Below are 25,391 nucleotides of genomic sequence, written 5' to 3' on the forward strand. Positions count from 1 at the left end.
TCTCATTCTTGGCACTTAATGGAGTGTTAACTGTACAGTCACTTTTGTGATTCTTCAATTTATGTCTATCTCCCCTACCAGATTTAGACTGTATACTCTAAGAGGGCTGGGGACCCTCGCTTACCATTCCATCACCAGGACCCTGAACGCCAGACTAACAGTTGCTGAGAGAATGGATGAGGTAAATGACTGCACCACAAGTTCGAATCTCAAAGCTGTCCGACTCAGTACTGAAGACTTGCTAAGGCCTGAGCTCCATCTCAGTTAAGGCGTCACAAGCCCCTTCTCAGAATGGCGCTCTTTCGCCCCTCCAGGGCTGGTCACAATCCACCCTTCAGACTCGCAGCAACCTTCTCATCCTAAGAGGCCGCGCCGAGCCACGTGGCTCAAGACTTTCGAAACTTTAAACCGCCGCTCCCAGGAAGTGGGTGGAGGTAGGGGCGCGGGAATTATGAAGCCCTGCGCCTGGGATCTCACGTCCGACTCGCCCACTGAACAGATGGGGAAACTGAGGCCCAGAGGAACTGGGAGCAGCAGGGGTTGGGGGCAGAGGCTGAGGCTCCTTCGGCACCCCTGGCCGCGTCCCGGCGCACTGCGGGATACGATTCTGGGCGCCCGCCAGGCCGCCAGGGAAGGGGGCGCAGGCCGCCTCTCTTCAGATCTCGCACGCGGCCCTTACACACGGCCCGCGCACGCTTACCTGCCCGCTCTGCTCCTTCACTTCCCGCGCTGCGCGCACATAGCCCGCCTGCAGCAGATGCTGGTAGATCAGGGGAAGCAGCTCCCGCCGCTTCCTGGCCTCAGCCATGCCCGCGACCTCTGGCCGGTTGGTTTACCTGCACGCCCCCCTCAGTCCCCGCCCGCCATTTACCCCTTGCCCTTAGACCTCGCGCGCCCCACTTCCGGCTCCTCCTCCGCTCTGGCCGCGCGGCATGCCGGGACGTGTAGTCTTACCTCCAGGCGTGGTCGGCCCCGCCCCGGTGCGTGAAAGGGGCGGAGACACGGAGGACAACGAGACCTCCCATTGGCGAGGGAGGGCGTGGCCAAACTCGAACCCGCTCCCTGGGCCGGCCGTGAGTTGAATGACTCCTTAAATCCTTCAGACTGACTCCTTCAAGGGATTTGTCTTCCGCTTAGATGTCTGACAGCTGCAATCGCGTTTTACTCATCTCTGAATTTCCTAATCTGCATCTCTCTCTAGGCCCGAACTTCCAGTTACCCACTCATTTATTCATTTCACAGATTTTTTTAGAACCCATGAACTATTTGTCATCATTCATTCACTGAACAAATCCTTATTGAGCACCGTACTTTGGGCTAGCGCTTGTCTAGAACTGGGGGATAAAAAGTTGAATAAGACCTGGGAACTGCTCTCAAAGCTCACAGGGCAGGAGAGAGACAGTCGGCAACCAAAAAACTATGGTTCAGTGCCTTCTGTGCGTTGTCCGGGACAGGCTTAGCCTATGGAAGCAGGAAGGAGGGGCCCCTAACCCCAAAGAGACATCTAAGCTGATGCTTAAAGATGGAGTAGGAATTTCTAGGTGCAGATGAGAGGACTGGCATCCCAGGCAGAGGTCACTGCATGAGTACAGACAGGAGAAACCACACTGGTACAGGCTGGGAAACACAAACGTAAAACCGAGTCTGTACTGCTGGGCTGTAGAGTTGAGGGGAAGAGGGAACGAGTGAGGCACAAAAGAATGGAGAAGTTAACAGGGCCTATAGCACCCTCTCCCCTCAGCAGAGTTTGCACTCTGTTCCAAGGGCAATATAGACTCTGACTGGTTTTATGCAGGAGGGTGACCTGGGTATGTGTTTTTAAAAGACTGCTATGACCCAAGCATGGAGGATGGATTTGTGGAGAACAAAGCTAGACGTGAGGGTGTTGTAGTTGTGGAGGGGAGGTTGGCAGGGAGAGGGTGAGCAAGGCTGGGGAATATTTGAATCACCAGTTCTTAACTTTATGGACCCATTGAGAAACTGAAGACAACATGAACCACCTAGCCTTTGCTGTAGAAAATTTTGAAGGTGTCCAGACCCATAACATTTTCCATCCAATTTTAGGACACATACCTGAACCTTCTAGACTTAGGAACTGCTGCTCCAGGAAGAAACAGGGACAGGACCAGGTGATTGTTGGAAGGTGGTGAGTGAGCAAGAGGGAGGGGACTAATGTACATTCAGCTATATAGCAAACATTTATTGAGCACCTACTATTGGGGATAAAACTGTCTCTAGCCCAACAGAGTTTATAGTCTAATCTGGGAGACACAAACTAAACAAATGGTCATACAAATATATTGTTACAAACAGTAAGTGCAGAAAGGAAAAGGGATAGTGTTTTCTTATGGAATAGTAGAGTGTTTAAAACTATGCTGGAGTCATACTAGTTGGGTTCAAATTCCAGCTTTGCCTCTCATTAACCAGGTGACCTTGGTGCATTACATAACTTCTCTGTGCCTCAGTTTCTTCACCTGTAAAATAGAGATAGTTATAAATTCTAGCTCATAGGATTGTTGCGAGGAGGAAATCAGGTCTAAGCAGAAGTGCATAGAAGAGTTCCAAAGGATAGCGCTGCGCTCGTGTGTATGTTAGCCGTTACTGTGAAAGCATTTGACAGGAAGGAGGGATTGATCTCTTCTGAGGGGTTAGGGAAGGATTCCCTGAGGAAGTGATATTTGTGAGGAAATCTGAATGATGTGCAAGAGAGGATGGGGTATGGGGGGAATCCTAGGCAGACAAAAGAACCTGTGCAAAGGGCCTGAGGCAGAAGGTATAGCTGAGAGAAGAGGCAAGAAAAGGCCTTTGTAGCAGAACCCACGAGGGAGAGCAGAGAATAAGGGAGTGTAGAAGGTGAGCAGAGACAGATTCCACATTAAGGATCTTTCTCTTCATCTTCAGAGTGATGGGAAGCCACTGACAGTGTAGGCCTAAGAAGGACAGGATGACATTTGCATTTTAATGTGACCTGTGTGAATGCCTAGTGAAAAGTGAAGTGTGTATGAGTAGATGCAAGACAACTTAAGGTCAGGGGTGCAAGCAGGCATCTGGGGAGAACATCATGGGGGCAGGGCCAGTGGCAGTGCAGCTGTACAGCGGTGGAAGATTCCAATCATCAGGAAATAAAATCATCATAGAGATGTGTAGGAATGGAGGGTAATGGAGAGGGAGTGTCAGGTTGGACTCTGAGGTTTCTGGGCAAACAGGCAGGCAGTGGTTTTCACTGAGACAGGGGAAACTGGAGACAACTGGGATGGGGTGGGGGGGCGGATGAGTGCAAAGAGGAGGAGGGGGGAGTGAAAAGTGCAAGTTCCACTTTAGACATGGTGAGCTCGAAAGGCCTTCGGGACACTGCGTGTAGATGTTGAGTAGGCACGTGGAAGCCTGGGTTTGGACTCACATGAGGATGGGAAGTTGTCAGTAGAGAGATAATCACGAGAATGAGGGCTGGATTGCTCAGAGAGATGAAGTTGGAAAGAGAAGAGAAGGCACCCCAGGATGGAGCTCAGAGGCACACCCACAGGTTAGGGCTGTGAAAATGAGGATATACCTGCAGAGGCTGAGAAGGAGGGACCGAGAGGTGGGAGAAAACCCAGGAGAGTGCGCGTAGGGAAGGAAATGAAAGGAAGGAAGCCAAGAGTATCAGGAGGGTGAGAGGAGTCAACGGGGAATGCTCTGAGAGTTGAGAAGGATGAGGATGGAACCACCAGCTTTGGTTCATGACAGGCATGGGGACTGTTGGTGGCTTTAGGGAGCGTTGTTCTGCAATGATCAGTACATATATGTAAACTAAAAAAAAAATGTGCAGTATATTGTATATATGTATTTAAATGCAATATAATGTATATGTGCAGTCAAACTGTAATAATTCTACCTAATAAAACTAAAAAAGGAAAGAAATCTCACTTTAAAAAAAGGAGTGCTGTTTTCTGCAGAGTGATGGAGAGGGTCAGATAGCAGTGGTCTGAAAGCAAGGGGTGAAGGAGGCAGTGGGTCTTTTGAGAATTTGTGTGAAGGGGAGGAGAGAGATGCTGTGATGTGGTCAGTGTGTGTGTTGGGGGGAGGCACATTAAAAGGTGGAAGAGACCTGAGTTTGTTTTCAGGCTGATGGCAGGTTAAAGGGAGAGATTAATGAAGGGTGTGGGAAATAGGGGAGATAATCAGTGGGCGATGATCACGAGCGTGTGCGAGGCGATGGGATCAGGCACGTAGGTGGAGGGGTTGGTCTGGTAAAGGAGGAGGGATGACTTCTCTCGAACCGAAAGAAGGAACAAAGAGAGGACGGGTGCAGATGTAGATGTAGGTTTGTAGTGGGATGTTAAGGGAGATTTCATCTTGAGCTGCTATTTTTTTCTGCAAAGTGGGAGGTGAGGTCTTCTGCTGAGAGCGAGGAAGAGGTGGTGAGGAGTTTGAGGGAAGGAGGAGAGTTTGCATTCAGAGACTTGAGGAGCAAACTTGCCCACGAAATCCCCAACTGCCTGACAGTGTTGACAACCCAGCTGGTTGTGGTCACTAAATGCCGTGTGTCCTGTCAGCTGAGTGATTTCCCCCACCATGGCTCACCTGCCCACATGCAAGCAGGGGAAAGTACTTAGTGGGGTTTACCCAGGCCCAGGGCTTTGCCAGATGGTTAGGGGGAAAGGGCACAGGGATCTAAAGTTTTGGGAAAAGAGATGCCCAATTTTGGGGCCCTGGATCTAGGCTGGGCAGAGAGGGAATTGAAGACAGATGGGGTCAATTTTCAGGGAGAGTGAAAGCCTTTGTGGACTGGGCAGCCACAAGGTCAATAACCAAGAACCTGAGCTCAGAGAGGACTAGTAACTCGAATTGATGGTTATGCCCTGGTTACTGACTGGGTGGCTGGATGGGCCACTCACTGAGGCAGTGAACAGGGCGATGAGCGTGCAAATCATTGGGAAGATGGAAGGTTTTTTTCATCCCTCCAAGAACCAGTTTTCATCCCCTTAGCCCCAGCTGAGAATGCCTGCCTTAGTAAATTCCCTGAAGGCAGACTAGGGGTCCTCCTGTTGGCTGTGTTATCCCCAGTCCTAGTCAATAAGTACTGGCCAATGATGGGAGCTTATAGCCCATCTCCTGTAGAAGAGGGGAGGGCAGAACAGGCAGGGCGTACACCGTGAATCCAGGCCTGGACACGGAAATGTAGAAGACTTCTAGGAGGCAGTAGAGAAGGAACTGGGTCTTCCATCTCTCTCTGACCTTGGAAGAAATAGAGAACTGGTATCTGGTATTAAATTTAAAAAAGAAAAACAAAGACAAACCAGGATGGTTTAATACCTTTTGTCTGGCAACAGGTTGTTTGTTTTTGTTTTGTTCCTAATAAAACTCATTTTAGGCACTTAGGTTTTATCCTTGGCTCCTGGGAGGCTGCCTCTTCTGTGGACAATTTCTTTATTTCCTTGATTTTCCAAATCATCCCCTTCACTGAATTGCCTTGGGGCCCAAGCACAAAATCAAAACATTAAACTGATCAAATATAACATGGCAACAATTAAGACAGCAACAAACAAAACAGTGCATTAAAAAAAAAAATTGGCCTGAGAGCATTTTTCCACCAGTTAGAAAAAAGATGTCTTTGTTAGTGGTAGAAGCCAGAAGCTTCCAGACCACTCAACTGTGAGTGCCTCTTGGGTAAGCAGTATGCCTTAATTGTCCTGAATTCTCCAGCAGGGCTCTCAGGAAATGAGTGAAGGAAAGACTGTCAGTAGAGGGGAAGGAAACTAAGCAGGTAGGGCTGTATACCCTTCTCTTCCCAGCAGGAGTGGCTTCTGCCCAGAGGTGGGAGGCAGCACCATACAGGGAGAGGTTATTGGGCCAGGAGTCAGGAAACTACATTTTTGGCCTGACTGTGCTGTGTGACCTTGGGCCAGTCTCTTGCCCTCTCTGATCTTCAACATTTCTTTTGGTTGGAGAGGTTGGACAAGAACCTTCCAAGACAGACACTCTCAAGAGAAAAGCTCACCTGGGAAGGCTGCTTTTGCCATCAGAATCTAAAGACAGCCCCTTCATCCACTGTGACAAAGGGTTCTCTCTGTGCCAAGTCACATGCGCCAGCAGATTTCCTATGGCCTCCTTCCCTCTCCTGGGATGACAATTTCTCTCTTTCCTTTTTTTCAACCTCACTGGAGATTTTAAAGGTTATACAAGATTTAAAAGTTACTAAAGTAACAAGTCAAACAATTCATAGATATATAAAGACCAAGTTACTCTTTCCCTCTCTCATCCATTCCCAGCACACTTCCCCACACTCAGCCCCTCCCTTCCCCAAACAATCTTAGTGGCCTGACGTCAGATCCCTGCCCGTCCTTCCTCTGTGCTGACACAGACATGCTTCATAGGGTTTCAGTGCTCTTTTCCATTCTCTCTTCCTTCTTCTTTTTTTTTTTTTTTTACAAAAGGGGATCGTACTAAAGACACAAATCTGTAATTTGCTTTTTTCATTTAATAACACAGCAGAGCCATTTCTCCAGACAGGTGGATCTGCCACGGCCTTTTGAGTAATAGTGACAGCTCACATTTGTGCAGTGGGTACCATGAGCCAGCACTACGCATCCTAGGAAACATGTAGCTGGTTATCAGCCCTGTTTATAGATGAGGAAACTGAGGTCCAGAGAGGCCGCACAGCCAGTGGGCGGCAGGATTCAGACAGGCTCCAGCAGCTGGATGCTCTCAGCCAGTTCCCGGTGGGATGACTGACAGACAGAGGTGGCAGATGTGAGATAGGCTTGTTCCTTCTAGTTGCTTCACTACTACAACAGGGCCACTCTAAACCTAGTAAGTACAGCCATACAGACCAGAGCTTTAATTTTTGAATTCTGAATTTTAATTTGGGACTGAAATCAAAAGTGGGCTGGATAAGAGGCATGGGTTTATGTTAATAGCTAAAGCCAGACTAAATGCCACAGGGGTTGAAGCAATCCACAGTCTCATCAGCATCATTTCTTCTTTATCTGGTTTCATTTTTCAGAGCTGAAACGGTCCTTGCAGGGCATGGAGCCCAGTTCTCGCCTCTTGCCCATAAGGAAACAGATGTAGGAACTGACTTCCTGAGGTCCCCAGTGGGGTAGAAGCAAAGTGGGCCCTGTCCCTCTTCGCCTGGATCACTGCCACATCTGCTCTTCCCTCCAGGTGGCCTCTGCCTCCACTCTCCTCTCCCCTGTCTGTTCTTCACACTGCATTTGGCCTTGCACCCCTCCTCTGCTTTCCAAACCTCCCCCAGATGAACCACTGACCACGGGATCAAATCACAGCTTCCTAATAGGCATTCAAGACCATTCCAGTCTATTCACCCTTCAAAGCCAAGTGCAAATGCCGCCTCCTCAATGATGCCTTCCCTGACTACCCCAGCTTCTCATCTCCACCTTGTCATCTGCAAGGAGGTCCTTTCTTTCCCTACATTGCAGAAGGACTGGCCAGGAGGGGGCAGTGCACAACCAAAGGAAGGTATCCCTAAAGGTCAAGGTCACCAGGGCGCCGGGAACCCACGGTGGGCCCTGTGGTGTGCACCCCTTTCTCTCCAGTGTGGATGCCTGTGAGAATACGAGGACCACCCCCAGTGGTGTGACCTTTGGCAAACCCCACCTCTCCCTGCACCTCAGTCTCTATCCCTGTAAAACAAGAGGGATGGACCAGTTCAGTGTTTCTGAAAAGTATGGTAATGTACAAAGTGACTTCAGGAGATAAAGAGATGGACATTTAAAAATGGAAATCATTACGTATTTATTTTGAAGTGTATTGGACAAAAAATAACTAGCACATCAAACCTGTTATTTCACAGATATGATTGCTTAGAGTGGGGCTAAAGTAGGCATTCGAGTAAAAAAACAGTGAGTCAATGTAAAAGAAAGTATCAATTAAATAATAGTACAGGTGGTAAGACCGCGGTGAATGGCTGCAATTGGGAAAACACTGGTCTGCCTCTGACGTTCTAGGATTCTGTGATTTGCAGTGACTCCTGCCCTCACTGGGGGTCAGGTAGGAAGGAAAGGGAAGAGCTGCCTCTAGGAGCTGGGCTGACGGTTCTTGGGGTGGAGGGACAGGAATTCAGCAGATGGGCCGTGCCCCCTACCCTCAGCCCCTCCTTTACCCGTGGAGGGTATGAGTGCTTGCCCCTCTCCCCGCCTTCTTTCTCAGCTTCCCTGCAGTTACCAAGGAGTGGGAGGCTGAGAGGGGCTGCATTCTGGAAGCTCATCTGCTCCCTCATTCTCACCCAGCACCCGGCTTGGCATAAACTATTCAGGGTGATGATTAACAAGGATGCAGAAAGGCGCTGGGGGCGGAGACAGAAAATAAGGCAGTGTGGACAGTTTTCTCACAGACATGAATGTCCAACCTGGAATGACCATCGAATGATTGCCAGACTAGCCCAGGTATTGGAATGAACTGGTGATTCACTAGAAAGACAATTCCAGGGCTCACCTCAGGCAGTTCCAATTACAGGCCCCTACATCTGTGTCTTTCAAAGCTCCCTAGTCAATGCTTATGCTTCTAGGTTTGGAACTACCACGTTTGACCACCCATCTCCCTCCGTGCACCTGGAGAGACATTGAGGCTCAGAGAGGTTGTGTCACTTACCCAGAGTCACCCAGCAAATCAACAACATATGTCCTCACTCCCAACTCAGTTCTTTCCACTGAGCATCCCTTGTTGAGTCTAGTCCACAGTTAGCAAAGAGAAATCCGCTGACAAACGTGGTGCGGTTTCTTTGAGACTTCTTTGCCTCCAGGCTTCTCAAGGACTTTCCACAGAAAAGAACATGCTGTGTGTGCAGCCATCTGCTGAGAGGGCCGGGAAGGGTGATGAAGGGTGGGGAGGGATGGCAACGGAGCGGGTGGCTGAGAGATGTGGGCTCCTCTCTGCAGTTGGCAGCCTGCACAATTAGCCTGCTGAGGGCAGGAGCCAACTCGGATGTATGCCACCAATTGTTGGGTTTTCACATGGGCTCCTAAAAGAACAGAACTAGGAGCAATGACTAGGAGGAAATTTCAGATCAAATTTTTGAACAGTGATCACTGACCTGGGAGACAATTGACCCTAGAGCCACTATCCAGCTCTCTGCTTTATTATAAAATATTTAACATGAAAAATATAGGGACAAATACATACAGCTCCCTTATTCCCAGGACCCAGATTATGAAACAAGACATCACAAATAAATAGGAGCTTCTCAGCCCATTTCACTCCCTCCTACCTAGAGAGTCACCACCCCATTCCCTGAGGTTGGTGTGAATCCTTCCTGCACAGATTTTCATATTTATGCTATGTATGTGTATATTCATAGAACGTATAAAGTGTTGCTTTGCAGATTTTTAAAGTTTTCATAAACGATACAATATTGTACATCGCCTTCTGCAACTTGTTTCCGTTCAACATTTTTATCTGAAATGTATCCACGTTGACATGCAGAGCTCTGCAGAATACACTGTCACTCTTCCAATCCATTTCATTATATGGATCACAATCATTAATCCATTCTCTTGTTGATGGGCACTGGAGTTATTTCCAGGTTCCCACCATACAGACCACGCTGCCATGGACATCCTTGCATCTGAAGGCCTGGCCAGTTTCTGTTGCTTCACAGCCAGACTCAGGCTGACAATTGTCAGACTTCGGAATTTATGCCACTCTGAGAGGGGCCAAATGCCTCTCATTCGTATTTTTAATTTGTATGCCTCTGATTAGTGGAGCTGAAACTTTTTTTATCATTTAATGGGCCTTTTGGATTTCCTCTCCTGTGAACTGCCTTTGCATCCTGGCCCATGTTTCCCTGGGTTGTTTGCGACGTTCTTATTGATTTGTGGCAGCTCTAATCCTGGGTCTGAGGCTATAATCTTATGCCAGTCGGTGGCTTATCTTTTCACTTTATTCATGGAGTCTTTTGATGCACAACGGTTTGATGTCCCCTCTATGCTCCTTAATGGAGTCACTGGGGATTGAACCCAGGACCTCACGCATGCAAAGTGCTTGCTCTACCACTGTGCTATACCCCTCACCCTGGGTTTGACATTTTAATATAACCAGCAGTGCTGATCTCTTCCTCTGCGGTCTGAGCTTCCGAGGGCTGCAGAAGCTGAGACCATTTTGTGGGAGTAGCGCCCTCCTCGGGGGGCCTTGCTGTGGAGGGAGAGGAGAGTGGGTCCTCCAGCTGGACCAGCCTGGGCTGCATTCAGACTGACAGATTTACAGGCGAGGTGATCTTGGGAGGGAGTTAGTTTACTTCTGGGCTCCTCACTTGTGAAATAGGGATAAGGACAGTCTCGCGTTCTCTAGGGGGGCTGGGAGGCAGCGGGCAGTGGCAGAAAGTCCGGAGGCCCCAAGGCGAGGGAGGACTCACTGAGAAAAGTCTCTGGGGAAGCTGTCCCCTGAGACCCATTCGGTGTGGCTGCCCCAACCTTGTCTGGCCAAAAGGATCCACAAACCTCTTCACATTTTACTATCTCTCGGAGTGGAGCTGGGTCTCTGGAGGAACTGGGATGGGGGAACCCAGGTCTACCATCCCCAGGTCCTAAGGCCGTGTTTGATGACTCCGGAGGCAGGGATGTGTGTGGAGTGGCATCCTGTTCTCGCACGAGTGGCGGGAGGACACACACCACAGCTGCTGAAAGCTGTCCATTCACCCGTGGCAACAAGCTTGGGAGAGCATCTGATGGCTCCAAGGGAAATATTTGTCTGGGGAAAGAAAGGGGCACATGTGCCCAGTCACTTTCACTCACATGTGACCACATGACAGCCCACACAAACAAGTCTCTTGAGGTCACAGCAGGGAGGGCATTCCTGTTACCTCCAAGTAATTCCTCCCGGACACAGCACCCTGTTGGGAGGTGGGCGAGCAGAGCACTCTCGGGTCAGCAGCCTCTCGGATGAGGCCAAGAGCCATGGTCAACAGGGCCAGAAGATGCCTCTTTATTCACTCCACTTCCTGACCCCAAGTTACCGCCACTGACACCATCACCACCGTGGAGGGGTCAGCTTGCTCAAATCCCCAGCACACTGGGATGGCAGTCAGCAGCACTGTTTACATCAAAACTCATTTCTGGAGTAGGTGATACAAACACATGGTGCAAAACTGTAAAGGTACAGAAAGAATGCAGAGAAAGGTAAGTCTCCCAGCTCCCCACCCCTCCCCCAGCGTCCCAGGAGGCAGCAATGTTCCCAGAGAGTATATACATATATGTCTGTACATGACGTTGATAGTGGCACATTCTACACACTGTGGTAAACCTTATTTTTTTTCCTTCCCGATCTTCTCTCTCCCACGTTTAGGGCCTGGACTTTAACAGGCAGGAGTATACGTTTGAAGAGTGATGGATTAGTGAATGGGGTGGTGGATGAATGAATGCTGTTCGTCCAGGTTTAGGCCTTCTGTGCTCTGCATTTTGAGACCCATCCCTGACCTTGGGAGGGTCACTCTTCCTTTGCATGTCGCTGCAGGTGGGTGAACGCAGGCCTTCTTGACCCTGGCACAGAGCCATAATGGAGGAACTAAGTGAACCAGGCAGCTGAACAGCTTAATTGTCATTTCCACCAGCAGATGGTTACCAGGGAAACTCAAAGAATGTTAGAACTGGGAGGGGCTTTTCAGCGATGTGGAGGCAGCCCGACAGAATCTCAGATGGGTTGGGGGGGAGGCCCACAAGTTCTTTAAGACTTTAATTTTTTCATGTTCAATGATATCTAAAACAATTAATTATATTTTTGGCTCATCAGGTTGTCTGCCTGATAACATTGTGTGGCCACATGACTATACCCTTGTTGGTGTTTGTATTTATGATCACATAGGGACTGGGATAATCAATGATTCCACAGCTTCTGAATAAACCAAGATTGTCACATAGATCAAACCCAGCAGGTTCTTCTGTTTTGTGTCTGCGGACCCCTGCAGTTAAGATCCCTGGATATATTCTTAGGATTGGTGAGATTTTTTTGTGTGTGTGAGAGAATTTTTTAAAGTCATCTGTACATTACTCTGGTACCAAAAACCCTGGTGAAGATAAGAGGATGCCAGGCAAGGGTCAGGAGCCTGGATGCAGGCCCTGTCTCTGCCTCTGATTGGCTGGGTCACCTGGACTCTTCTGTCTCTTCTGCTTTAATTTGCCCATCAATAAAATAGGGATCAGAATGCCTTCCTCGCAGGGTATTATGAAGGCAAAATGAGACAGTGAATGTGAAAGTTCAGTCTTTACAAGCATGTTCAGCCCTCTCATTTTACGAAGGAGGGAGACGAGGCCAGAGGAGGTGAAATGACTTTTCCAACAGTAGTTATCTGCTGAGCTGAGCTGGGAACTCAGGCTCCCAAACCCGCCTGGCACCTTCCCCAGTGCCCGGGCACCTAGGCCATTAGCAGTAATGGTGTGATTCTAATTCTGGAAAGTGTCATAATAACTTCTAAGGTGGGGCCTGCCACTATTTGGGCAAATCTACTATCTTTATTTTTATTTGTTAAAGAGATTGAATTAAGGAAACCAGACAAATATATGAGCACGTTGAATTCCCCACAGCTATAGCTCTCTTCCTGGAGCAAAACCAAATTCTTCCTCAGGCAAAAGGTCCAACAGGAGGCCAGTAGAGACAGAACACCACCCAAGCACTGCAGTGCCAACACTTTGATTTTCTACTTTGCCAGGGTGGAGGGCCACTGGGCCAGGCGCATGGGCTTCAGTTCAGCACCTGCTGCTCTGGGGGTGTGGTTTCAGGGTCTGGGTCACCCAAGGTGAGCTCCAGAAAGCAGGGACCGTGTCTGGTCAGTGCTGTTTCTCCCAGACTCAAGGCCTGGCATACAGTAGGTGCTCAATCAATGTTTTGAGACTGAAGGAATGAGTGGCATCACGTTCTTTGTGTTTAAAGACTTGGAGGGGCCTCTCAGGGGAGATGTGTCTCCCTCACAAATCGTCACTCAAAATTAGGAGGTCAGAAAGTAAGAGAGCTCGGTGGAGAAATGGCTTCTCGCCTGGATTTCAGGGACCAGGCAGGAGGGAAGCAGGGAGTGAGGTCCGGTCCAGAGGCTGAGGTTGGACACAGCAGGTTGATGGGCTGATTGATTGATGATTGGTTGTATCAGATCTCTGTGCCATGCATCTTCCTTATGTCAGGCTCTGGGCTGGATGCTGGAGATCCTGAGTGGAAAAAGTCCTCCACCCCAGGAACCTCCAGTCTGTGGTGATGAGCCCATAGTGGTGAAGAAGAGTCTGGGCTTTGGAATCAGACAGATGAGAGTGCAAACCTCAGCTCCACCATGTGTGACCCTGGGCAAGCCTTTTCACTCCTCTACAGGTCAGTTGCCTTCCCTGTAAAATGAAATGAAGACTAGTAACTGACTTCTTAGCTGGTAAATAAGATATATCCCGAAGGCCCAGACTGGGTGCTTAGTATCTGCTGTCCAGCTTGACCATCTGATGGGGCCCGGGGCCTTCCTAAATATGGGCCCACCTCCTCCATTTGCCCTCAGCCCCGAGTAGCTTCACTGACCCCGGCAGGAGGAAGCAGCTTGGATGGGCATCTCCTGTCCGTGCATGTCAGGTTATTTATAGTCGATTTGTTATTGTGGTTGTTGTGGTTGTTATTTCTACTAAGAACATTGATGCTATGAATAAACTCTGTGCATTTCTCTTGGTGAATGTGGAAACGAGTTTCTCTAGGGTGTACATAATAATAAACAACTGAAAAAATAGGGGTGCTGAGCAACCAGGATGAGTGCTCTGGAGCTGGAAACTGGTTCTAGAGGTGTTCTGAGTGGCCAGGTGTTAACCTTATAGTTGCTTGATCATGCAGAGTTTGGGGGTTCCCCAGAGGAGGAGTTGGGGTGGCTAGAGCACAGGGCATCTCATGGTGAAGGGGTTAGGGGGAGACTGGGAGTAGTAACTATTGACCAACTGGTATTAGTTGGTTACTGACACCAACATGGAATTATTTCAAAATTTTAACAAATCGGTCAAATCGGTAAGCACTGGCATATATGTGCCTGGGAGTATATATGGCCAGGAGTGGAATTGCTTAGTTGTAGGCAAAGTAAACGATCAACTTTATAAAACATAATGCCAGATCGTTTTCCGAATCACTTACCTGCACAGACATTTCCTCTAGTAGAAAGCATCCTTGGCAACACTTGATATTGTCACGTTCCTTGTTTTTTGCCGATCTAGTGGATGTAAAATGATGTAAAGGTCTTAATTTGTATGTCTCTGAATCCTAATGAGGTTAAACATTTTTTCATATGTTTATGGGCCTAGAGCCATTTGCATAAAGGACCTGGGCGTCTGATACTGCAGAGAACTTTCTGCTACCTGCCATAATAAACAGTCAGGTCATCAACAGTCACGTAAGAGCATGGGGCAGGAAGCCAGGAGACCTGAGTTCCAGCCTCAGCATAGTCACACCCCTACTCTGTGGTTGTAGGCAAGGCATTTGCTTTTTCTGAGACTCAACTTGAGCATCAGTCAAGATGAGGAGAGCCTTATTCTGCTCACAGATTGGGCAACTAAGAGATCAAATGAGATCATGGAAGTAAATGTGCTTTGGGGACTGAAAAATCCTGCACCAGGCAGGGATATGTCTTCCCTCTTTGAAGACAATTTAAGGAGGCTTTGAAGCCCAGGGGCGCAGGAGCAGCCAGCCAGCCTCCTGGAAGCAGAGAGCATCAGCTCCAAGGCCTGAATGAATGTCTCCTTCCTTCCTTCCTGCGCCCGCCCCAAGCACTTTCTACCCCCATCCGGCAAAGAAGGAACAAATTCCTTTAACTTATGGCACAAACATGCCTTAGGCACCCTGAGAGGTTTTGGGAACCCAAACTCATGCCCAGGCTGCTCTAATAGAAAGATGGCGGGCCCCCTGGGGCCGAGTCCTTTCCTGGGAGGCCTGTGGGGGAGGCAGCAGGGCCGGCAGGTGGCCACGGGCTTAGCTGCTCAGGCTAAGACACAGAGATGCAGCCACACAACAGAGCCCAACTCTTAGGTTCATGGCTCTTTCCTCTGTTCCTTCTGACCTCATATTCCTCATCTGTTCAGCACTGGGGTGGTTGGGGCGCCTGGGGAAGGGGAAGGAAGAATCAATATGCACTTTGCTTGACTCACCTCAGTGTCATAGAGTGTCCCGCTGGCTGGTAGAGAAATACACGGTGGGGGGAATCACCCCACTCTACCCTCAACCCCTGAACATTCGGTGAGGAGGAAGATTCAGCAGCGCACAACAGGACACTGAGGTGGGTATGGAGAGACAAGGCTTCCTGAAGTGGTCTCTTTAAAGCCAAGACTTAAGGGACCACTAAACATGGGAAGAGGGCAGGAAAAGGGACCCCAGGCAGAGAGAATAGCACGTGCAAAGGCCGGGAGCTAAGACAGAGCATGCAAACTCACATACACAGTGGACGGAAGGGTGGGGGCATGGGAGATGAGAGGCCTGGACGTCAGCAGAGGATAGTATCACCCAATGCCTTGACTTTGAGGCTTCTAGATTGGGACTGGGACAAAGGAGGGGAGAGAATTTGAGGAATCACTGAGGCAACAGTGGGCTCTTGGCAGGAGCTGGGAACATGGGAGGGGGAGAGAGGGAGAGGACAGGGTGGCGGTGGTAATGAGCTTGGCTTTGGCCTCTCCAACGTTGAGGGGGGTCACTGCTAAGGTTACTTCCAGCGCTGACCTTCTCAACTTCCCTGGAAGGAAGGAACATCTCCCTGCGGCCCCTCCACCCCTAAATATTCCGAGCAGGAAGGATCGAGATCTGTTTTGTCAATGTAGCTTGCAATAAAAAGCCTCATTCAGGGAGGCAAACAGCTGCTTGACTATTAATAGGCAGGGGCCTCAGCCGCAGCCTGCTGGGAGGGCCTGGGCATGCAATTCTCGAAAGGTGAATCGGCTCCTTCTGCCTGTCTGGATTTTGCACCCCGTGTTGGGACAATTGGCCAGGTGCTTATTTCTCAGGTCAGTCACCCTAAGGCTTGGCTGGGGCTGCTTGGAACGTGTGTGGCAGGCTCCACTGGGATGCTGACCCTCCCGCTTCCTGCCAGACCCAGCCTGAGGGAGAGGGAGCCCGAGGACCCAGAGCTGGCCAGAGAAGCAGACATCCATGTGGGTGGCTGGTGCGGGGGAAATGTCTGGTTGGGGTCTCCGCAGCTGCTCTTAGGGAGGATCAGGCACCCACCTTGGAGGGGGTCATGGAGAGATTTAGAGTTGGGTGACTGAAGGCAATTGGGGGTGGGGGTCGGGTCAGTTGAGAAACAAGGGAACTGACAGAAGAAAATGGAGGATAGAGGAGGCGGAGGTTAAGCCTGGGGTGGGTTAATAAGGGGAGGGCCTGTGCACCGGGCATCTCAGGTCATGAGCCAGACCAAGGCTCAGAGCAGCCTGGAAGTCCAGACCTGAGAGAGTGAGGCCTGGGGAAGGCGACAGGCTTCTTCTGGCTGCCGCCATCATGACGCACGACCTCATCTGTGGCTGGCCAGATCGCCCCTCTGAACCGGCCTGTGGAGAGGCCGGCTGGGAGCGAGCTAATGGAAACCCGCCGGGCGCCCTGGGCCACAGCGAGGCCCAGTCCTGCCGCCTGAGCAGCCCCGTGGTGCCTGCCGGAGCCGGGGAGTGGGCGCGGGGCTCACAGGCTGGCTTTGTTCCCGCCCTCTCAGGTGGCTGCTTCAGGTGGTGGCCACTTCAAAGAAGCCTCATTTAAAGCAGGGCCTCGCCTCAAGTTTCCTCAGGGCCCTGTCCGGGCTAATGAGATCATTAAGAGGCGCCTTGTTAAATGGGTTTAAATAGGGTTTGCCTGCACGGCCTCTGGCTGAGCCCTGCGCTCTGGGTGCAGTATATATATATATATATTTTAATTTTAACGTGTGTGAATTTGTATCTGTGTATGTACTTAATAACATGTTTGACTGTGTAGGTTCTGGCCTTGGATGGCTGGGATTGAATCTTGACCCCCTACTTTCTGGTGTTGCGACCTCAGGCCAGTTGCCGGCTCCACCCCTCAGTGCCTCGGTTTCCCCACCCTTAGAAGGCGGCCAATGCCTGTAGTGCTGAATCGCCTAGAACCATCTGGTGACCCCCACTGCCCTCAGGAGAGGGACCAGGTTCCTTAGAATGGCCTGTGCTTGGCCCCATTCCTCACCACACCCCTTTCTCATTCTTCCTCACTTGGACCCTGAGGACCAGCCTGTGAGATCAGCCTTCAGGAATGCTGTTTACTCATCGTGGGAAGATCTTGCCTTCACCTTCCCCTGCCTCACCTTCCTTCTCATTGAGGTCCCCTCCAGAGTACTGCTTCCCAGGGAGCCTCTGCTGGTCCCTCACCAGTTCCATCTGTCCCTCATGATGGCGCTCTCTGCATTGTGTTGAAATGCCCTGCCAACTCAGTGGCTTTCTTTGCTAGGCTGTAAGCTCTGTGAGGACAGGGACTCAGCCATGTCCCCAGGGCCCAGTGCTAAACATGATAGTTTCTTAATAAGCCTCTGCCATTTATTTGTAGTTTGTTTAAAGGTTAGGCTTCCTCGGGGTCTCTTTTCATTGGCTGTTCCTTGAAGTTGTCCCCCCCTTCCTTCTCACTGGCTTTGACTCAGAACCCTAGTGCAGCGAAGCCTGTGCCAAGAGAGCACGGGGCGCTGCGGAGGGGAGGAGGTGGCACCCAGACCCAGGCTTCCTGGAAGCCAAGCCCACCTGGATGCAGGCTGTCATTCCTTCATCAACACCACGAACCCAACCTCTTGATTAGGTCTATCTGGGCCCACTGGGCCTTCACCTGAGGATGGTATGCAGATTTCCAGAGCATTCTGAATTTTTGTAATTGTTTTCCCCAGAACCCCACAACATTGGTGTCTAAGTTGATAGGGAGGCCCATGGAGGGCTGCCCAGCCCTGAGTGGGAGGTCTAAGGCCATTTGGCCAGTGTAGCAGGAGGGAGCTCAGGATTCTTACTGAGGGAGGAATAGCATTTTTAAGTCAAAGGGGTGAGGAAAGAGCGGATAAATGGAGGTAGAGTAAGAAGACTAAAGCTGGGGGTGGGACAATCAAGAGAGAACCAGAGCCAGCTTGGAGGAGGGAACGGAGGCTGGTGGTTCAGGACAAGTGTGTGAGCAGATGAACCCACCACTACTTGAGCCGTCAGGGAAGCTTAGAGGGGCCACTCAGGCTAGATACTCATCTTCCCACTAAACCAGGAAGTCCTCAAGGAGATAGACCATGTACTCTTGACTTCTGTGTTCCCCAGATTGCAGAATGAATCTCAAATCTTTTCATTCAGTCAGCATTTAACAGAAGAGTTCTCTCCTCTGGGTGTGTGAAATTGACAATACTCCTCCTCTTCATAAAAATAGATCTAATTTGCCGAGCCCTTACCATGTACCAGGCACGGTGCTGAATACTCCACATCCATCATCTCCAACTCTGTCAAGTCCACAAGAGGAGGAACTGGGCCTGTTTGGGCTCACCACCGCGTCCCAGGGCCAAGCGCAAGCCTGACACAGAGCCGATGCTAAATATATATTTGTTGAATGAACAAATAATCCTGCCTATAACCTGTATTTTACAGATGAGGAGCCGAATCTCTAACAGACTGCATAACTAAGGTTATTCAGCTAGTGGGATGGGGAAGTCAGGATTTGTACACAGGGCTGTCTGACTCCAAAGTTCACGGGCTTAGCCTTGCTCTGCAGTCACCCCTGTTATCCCAGAACTCACTAGCAAAGCGTGGCCTGAGAACCAGCATCATGGGCATCATCTGGGAGCTGACTGGAAATGCAGGCTCTCAGCTGCACCCCAGATCTATTGATTCAGAAGCCGCATTGTGACAAGCATGATGAGCCCGTTTTCAGTGGCACACACTTCTTCCCTCCTCCCCAGCCAATCTGCCCACTCCCACGGCCACTCAGGGGGTCTAAACTTTTGGCTGCCAAGCAGCCTCAATCAAACTGCACTTGGCCATTGAGTCCTTTGTCCTTTGCCATGAGACTGCTGGGTGTAATTGTCGTGCTGGCAGCTTTGGCCGTGACTTTTAAAATTATTACCACTGAAGGATAAAAAGCATATTTTCACCTTTTAAATCTTGTACAAAGTCTCTAGCACCTTGAGGTTCACGTCCATGAAAATGGGGGCAGAGTTTTCTAGCTCGTGGTCTTGCCTCTGAACAGGACCATTGGAGGGGGTCTCATCTGGACAGCGGCTCTCGATCCCCTGCTCCTCTGCATCTGATCGCAGAGGTGGTAGATTCTCAGCCTGGCTTCTGTTTATTATGAACAGACAATTTAATCCAATAGTTATGCTCATGAGCAATTCCCCAATGATTTAAGAAACTCTGCCTGTTTACGTTCTGAAGATGATGAGTTTAGGCTTTCGAAACAGCTTAAAGAATTGTTCCGTCTAACCAAAGGAACAGAGAAGATGGCTCATGGTTTATTTCACCCAAGTTTCCCCCTCCCCCACTTCTCTCTCTGGACGAGGCCTCCCAGGTCCCCAGGGCACTGACCCCCTTGGGTCTTTTGTCTCTCCTAATTCCTTTTGTGCTGCTCATGTTCGACAAGTCAACGTAGGGATTTTCTCCAGGCTCACCTGACTTCTGCTTATGGGTTTATCGAAATTAAGAATTCTTAACCTGAGTTCTGTGAAATGAACTAGGAAACCTATGATCACCAAGACATTGTATGTGAAATTTGGTGCCTGTGAGCATTTTTATGGGGAAGAGTCAGTAATTTTCTCAGATTCTTAGTGGGATCTGTGACCTCTAAAAGATCACTGGTCTTTCTTGCCTCTAACTTTCAGGACCCACATCTGTCTTTCATTTTGTATTCAAGTGACTTGGATTCTACCTTATTCGAGAAACTGTAAGCTCCACATGAGTCAGGACTAGAACCAGTGCCACTCACATCAGAGGTTCTTCCTTTTAAAGTATGAGGCCCTTCTCTGAAGTGCATTAACCTCCTCATACCAACACACATGAAAGGAGTTGCAATTTCATTGTTTTCAGACAGTCCTTGATGTAACAACAGCCTCCTGGACCTCTTAAAAAAAACCTCTGCCTCCTCGCCCCCAGGAATCTGTAGCTCACAAGTTGAGACTTTGGTCATAGATAATAAGAAAGGACTAATTCTTAGATACTAGCGAGTTCAATTCCCCCATTTCACAGATGAGGACACTAAGGCTACTAAGAAGAGAAGTGACTTGCCCAAGGTCATACAGAGTGTCTGTCAGAGCTGGGGCTAGGAAACAAGTGTTCTGATTCCCTGAATTCTATGCCTATCCCCCACTGAGGCTTGTGTAGATGTTCTCAAGAAATGTTTGTGAAATAAATGAATGAATATTGGGCAGGGGAAGGATGCCTGTAGATCTGAAGTTTTCTCTAGTTAGTTAAAATAGGTTGATAGGGTCTGGTTCTCTCCCTCTGTCTCTCTCTCTCACACACATACCCCTAGACGGGGCTGATGCAGCAGTTTGAGCCTGGAGGAAAAGACCGAAAGGACAAGGGGGCTTCTCTCTTAGGAGCTTAAGGTTAAGGAGCCCTAACTTGATTTCATTTGAATCCCAACCTCAGTTTCTAACAATAATCCTTTTTTTAAATTTATTTTTACATTTTTTAGTTGGGGAGGTAATTAGGTTTCTTTTTTTATTTTATTTTATTATTTTTTTCAAATGGAGGTACTGGAGACTGAACCTAGGACCTCGTGCATGCTAAGCATGTGCTCTACCACTGAGCTAGACCCACCCCCCTCTAATAATAACACTTATCATTACCACTTTCCAAGCATACATGCATTCATTTGATTATTATTTATTGAGCCACTTTAATGTGTTGAGCCCTGTGCTGGGCTGAGGATGTGAGGATCAGGAGATACAGGCATGGCCTCTGTCCTTTGGTTGCCCTCCGACGTGATGGCTATAAACCTTTAGAGACCAAAGAACCGATTGTCTCCGCTCTCCTGACTGCAAGTCTGATAGATCTTTGTTGAGCCAAGGGAGTGCAAGCAGCCAGGATCACTTCCTCCTTGGGGTGGGCACTACTGCTCTTGCCGTTCCCAACGCCAGGACTGGAAGGAACTTGGAGGGCATGCAGTTCAATGTTTTATTTCATATGGGGAAACTGAGGCCCAGAGCAGCCATGGGACTTACCTAAAGTAATCAGAACCAGGGGTCCAGCCAGGATCAACACCTGGGTCTTGGAGGGTAGTTCTCAGGGCTGGATAAACCAGGGGCAGAGAGGAAGGCATTCCGGGGGAAGGTGGGAGCAAGGGCAGAGGCCAAGAGGTGGGAACACACATGGGATGAAGGGAACAGGGAAGAAGGCAGCCCTGGCTTTTCACATGTTGCTCTGGAGTCAGACAGAGAGAGGCTGCCTTGGATGTGAGGGCAAGGTCACTATCACGGAGAAGTTGTCATGCGGCCAGCTGCAGAAGCTGAGCCCAACGCTGGCCTCAGGCGCCAGGGGACCTGGCAGGAGGGAAACAGAATTGTTATCAAGTTTATGAAGTACCTCTTTGTACCAAAACATTTATATATATTGACCTTGTCAAGAAGAAACTTGCTGCCCATCCCACCATTCCCCAAAGAATCGTGAGGATCAAATAATAATTATTGTTACAACAACAATAGCAGCATCCATTTATTTGAGATGCAAACGTGAGAGTCATGAGTTAGCAAGCAGTCAGACATGATAGTCAGAGCCACTGTATCCATCCAATTTTACATCAAGGAAGTGGCTCCACAGAGAAGGAGACTTGCTCATGGTCCCACAGTGGGCCAGCGGTGGGTGGGGTTAGGACTTGGGTCCTCCTGCCCAGAGGTCAGGGCCTGGCCTGATGCTCCTTGCTCTACAGCCAGCCCCAAAGAGGGGGAGCACAGCCTTGAACCTCGAGGTATGGGCTGGGCCATGCCATGCAGTTCCCGCAGCCCCCCACCCTCCCTGACTCTGGGGATGCAGCCCCATGGGGTCTGTGGCTGCCCTCTCTGCCTCGCAGGCAAAGACATCACCCACAGGTCCCGCTGTCATCAGACCTGCCCTGAAGCAAGTCCGCTTCTGCCTGGCCAAGTTCTGGCAGCGGCTCTGGGGCCACTGACATCTCCGGCAGTCACCAGGTTGTTGGCTTCAAGGGTTTCCAGTTTCCCTCTTCTTAGCCAGAGGGAGATGAGCAGAGGAAACCCCAGGCCTAAAGTTGAGGGCCTGGTTTTGCAATAATGCAAAAAGGACCTGGCACAAAGCTCGGAAGAGAAGAAATCAACTGGAAAAGTGTGGGCAATTATCTCTGGACAACATGTGTGTGGTCTGGGAGGTGAGAGCTCCAGGTGCCTGCACTCACATAGCAGAGCAGGGTGATTTACACAGCGAAGGGACACATTCTTGTGATGAATGTAGATGGTGTCTAGAGATGGTGCTGTCCACGGAATCCCTTAATGAGAAAGAGCTGAAAAGTTCAATTATATTTTCAGGCCTTCTCATTATACCATTTTAATTTGATGCTAACATGTCTTTAATACCTCTCTAAGCCTTGCTAGTGTGCGTGCGGTGTGTGTGTGTGTATATATATACACTGAAAAAAAATGTTTTTAAAGCAGGCCTTGGGCTCGGAGCCTTTGGCAAGCAACAGTATCTAGTTAGAATTTAATAACATTGTTTTTATGGTATTTATTTTTACTTTTAGCTCCTATTTATGGCAGGTGAGACTGGTTTTCCATTTGCAGTAGTGATATAAAGTTTCCATTTTAAAAGTATTTGTTTAAGTTAAAAAGAGTCTATTTAAAGAAAAATACTAAATGAATAATAATACAGGTGGTATGCAGACATAACCTACTCGGTAAAGGTGGTACAGGTCCCACCGAAATTTGGGAAATACTGACATATGCAATCGTGGAACAAAAATGTCATGCATTCTCAGAATCAAAGACCGTTGAATTTTAGAAGTCCAGGATTCTAGAATCCCAGAACACAGAATCTTAGCACCATAAATCCTAAGACGAACAATATAATATATGAGATATTATAAAACACAGTCTGTCACAAAATCTTAGCATGCGGGGGAGAAAAGTCTTGAAGCCATCTGTTGGTTCAATTTCCTGATGTTGATGTGGGGAAACTGAGGCCCCAAGAGATTAAGGATAGAATGAAATAACACATGTAAAAGAGCTTTGTAAAACATAATGTGTTCTTCAAACATTAGGGAGATTTATAAAAGGATCCCCCAAAGTCACAGGGCTTTCTGCAGAGAACCCAGACTGAAATCAGGTTTCTTGACTCCTGCCCCTGCATGTGGCACCTTCTCGTCCCCCTCAGCTTATGATAAATTTCTTGAGGTTGCTCCGTCTCTGCTGGGAGCTGGGGGGACACCTGCTCAAGCTCCTCCAGGGCTGGGAGAAGAAAAGGGGAGGCCGTGTTCAGGGGTCCTGGGTGTAGGGACTCATGCAGTGCAGTGGGGGGTCGGGGGGCACATTTAGTCCTCTCCCTTCTCTGAGCTGAGTTCCCGCCTGCAAGACCAGTGTGCTACCAGATGGCCTCTGAGGGAAAACCTATTTTATGATTCTAACTCAGCTTTTTTCTGGGGGCTCAATTTCTTCTTCTGTCTGATAGTCAGGAAACCAACCAACACTTTTGCTAACCCCCAGAGCTGTGGGCGTAATTCCCAGGGTCTCATCTGTAAAGAGAGCAGGGGTCCATCCCAAAGGCATCTTGGAAGGTCTCACTGGAGACCAGGACCGTAGGCAAGGCAAAGTCCTGAGACCTATTGATGGGATGAAGGGAAAGACATCCATCACTGTGCTGGGAGAGACCCCTATGCCCCGCTTCTGCAAGAGTGACTGACCTTCCTTGCTCCATGTACCTGAAATTCCTGGGCTCTCCTTGGCCTGGGGCCAACTGCCCTGAGAGTTGGGGCTCTAAGATCCGGTGACAGACTGCACCATGCAGGGAGGTCGGGTGTGCTGTTCCAACTTAATGCCTCTGGGTACCCAGCTTTTAGAACTGCCCACCAGGCCACAGGCACAAAGTGTGGCCCCATCCAGGTCCCAGGCCTTCTTTACACTGTAGGGAGAGGACGCCTCTGCCAGGGGTCACGGGAGTAGCAGTTTCCTCCAACCGCACAGGCAATGAGCCCTTTCTGCTGATGACCAGTCCTAAGGGAACTCCTTCAGATTAATTATCCTGGAGATCCAGGGCCACAGAGTTGCCCCCTTCTCATAGGGGCACCTCTTCTGCCAGGCCCAAATTTTCACACCCACTTCTGAAGTGTGTTCTCTTTCCCTCTCCCCCAAGAACTGTTTCATGTGGCTTTTGGGAGGGGAAATGCCAAGGGTAGTTGCTTCTCTGTAGCTGCCTGGCTGGGGCCGCAGCAACCCCCTTTTCCTGAGGTGGCCCGCAGCCCACCTCCCCGGTGCCAGGGGCCCTAGGTGTTCAGTGATGTGGATTCCTGTGCAAGTTCCAGGTGGCCCAGCAGCAGCTCCCACCGACATGACTGACCCTTCCCGGCCCACCGTCCTCCAGACAGGCGCCTGAGGAGGAGGAAAAAAAGGACCACTTCTCCTCGCCGCCGGCCCTCGGAAGCATCTAAGCCATTCTCCCTACATTAATCATGGAAAAGATAGCATGCCCCAGCCTGGGAGGGAGAAAGCGCCTTTTTCATCTGTCTGGCTATATGGGTCTCAACACAAAAGTTCAGCTCCGGCCAAGCTCTCGCTCTTGACAGCTGTCTCGCTGTCTCTGACCCATCTCGGCCTCTTCCAGCCACACCCGTAAAAGGTAACAGGATTAAGTCAATTTCACTCTGCTGAGAAAACGCTCCGCAGTCTGTCTTGTCCACTGTGCCGTGGAGGCCAGCTCAGGCTCCTTGGCACCCATCGGCGGGATCCCCGCCCTCCCTGGCCGTTACTCTGGGCTGGGACTGTTAAGTATTTCCTCATTAAAGGCCTGGCAGCTCAGCTCAGGTCTGCAAGCCAACACCAATAGTTACAACCGCCCCAGAATGTTTGGACAGATTTCTGCAGTTACGAGTTTATGAAGTTGAAAGGTTTTATAGATGGGAGACCATGTTGGTGTTAGGGAGACCATTTCTCCGGGTGGAGGGGGGCACTGAGTCTGCTGTCTTAAGATCCTAGCAGCAGGAAGAGAAGGGGAGAGGGCCAGAGGGAACGGGGAGGCCAACCAACGAGCAAGAGTAATGAGCCCATATCACTGGGAGGTAGAGGCAGGAGTGAGAGGTGGCATCAAGGGGCACTTTTGCCTCCAAAGGAGGAAATGTAAACTCCACAAAAGGGGAATGCCAAATCCTGAGCACCTTTTGCAACCAAAGGAACATGCATTTGATCTTCGTGTTTTCTGTTCCCAAATCAGAAAACCTCAGCAAGACCAGGGAGACTAGGGTAGGTTACAAAGGGGCTGGACCCCCCTCCCCAAACTGTATGCAAAATGTGTGTCTGTGCCCTT

At 49.6% G+C, this 25,391-nt stretch overlaps 1 protein-coding gene and 1 long non-coding RNA gene across 3 annotated transcripts in view; both read right to left on the minus strand.

The window, feature by feature from the left end:
• Positions 1-895, minus strand: part of TCOF1 (treacle ribosome biogenesis factor 1) — a 35,297-nt gene extending 34,402 nt beyond the window's left edge. For both annotated transcript variants that reach the window (XM_072954794.1, XM_072954786.1), the window contains exon 1: positions 701-895. In XM_072954794.1, the coding sequence (XP_072810895.1) occupies positions 701-808 (108 nt within the window). In that variant the 5' untranslated portion in view covers positions 809-895. The remainder of the gene's footprint in view (positions 1-700) is intronic.
• An 8,168-nt stretch (positions 896-9,063) lies between these two features.
• LOC140689365 (uncharacterized) lies at positions 9,064-11,507 on the minus strand. Its single transcript, XR_012064306.1, has 3 exons — positions 11,412-11,507; positions 10,799-11,083; positions 9,064-10,686 (listed from the first exon to the last, which is right to left on the minus strand). It is a non-coding gene; the product is annotated as an uncharacterized lncRNA (long non-coding RNA).
• Positions 11,508-25,391: the final 13,884 nt, after the last annotated feature.

The sequence above is a fragment of the Vicugna pacos genome, chromosome 3 (genome assembly GCF_048564905.1).
Source record: "Vicugna pacos chromosome 3, VicPac4, whole genome shotgun sequence".
Lineage (NCBI taxonomy): Eukaryota > Metazoa > Chordata > Mammalia > Artiodactyla > Camelidae > Vicugna > Vicugna pacos.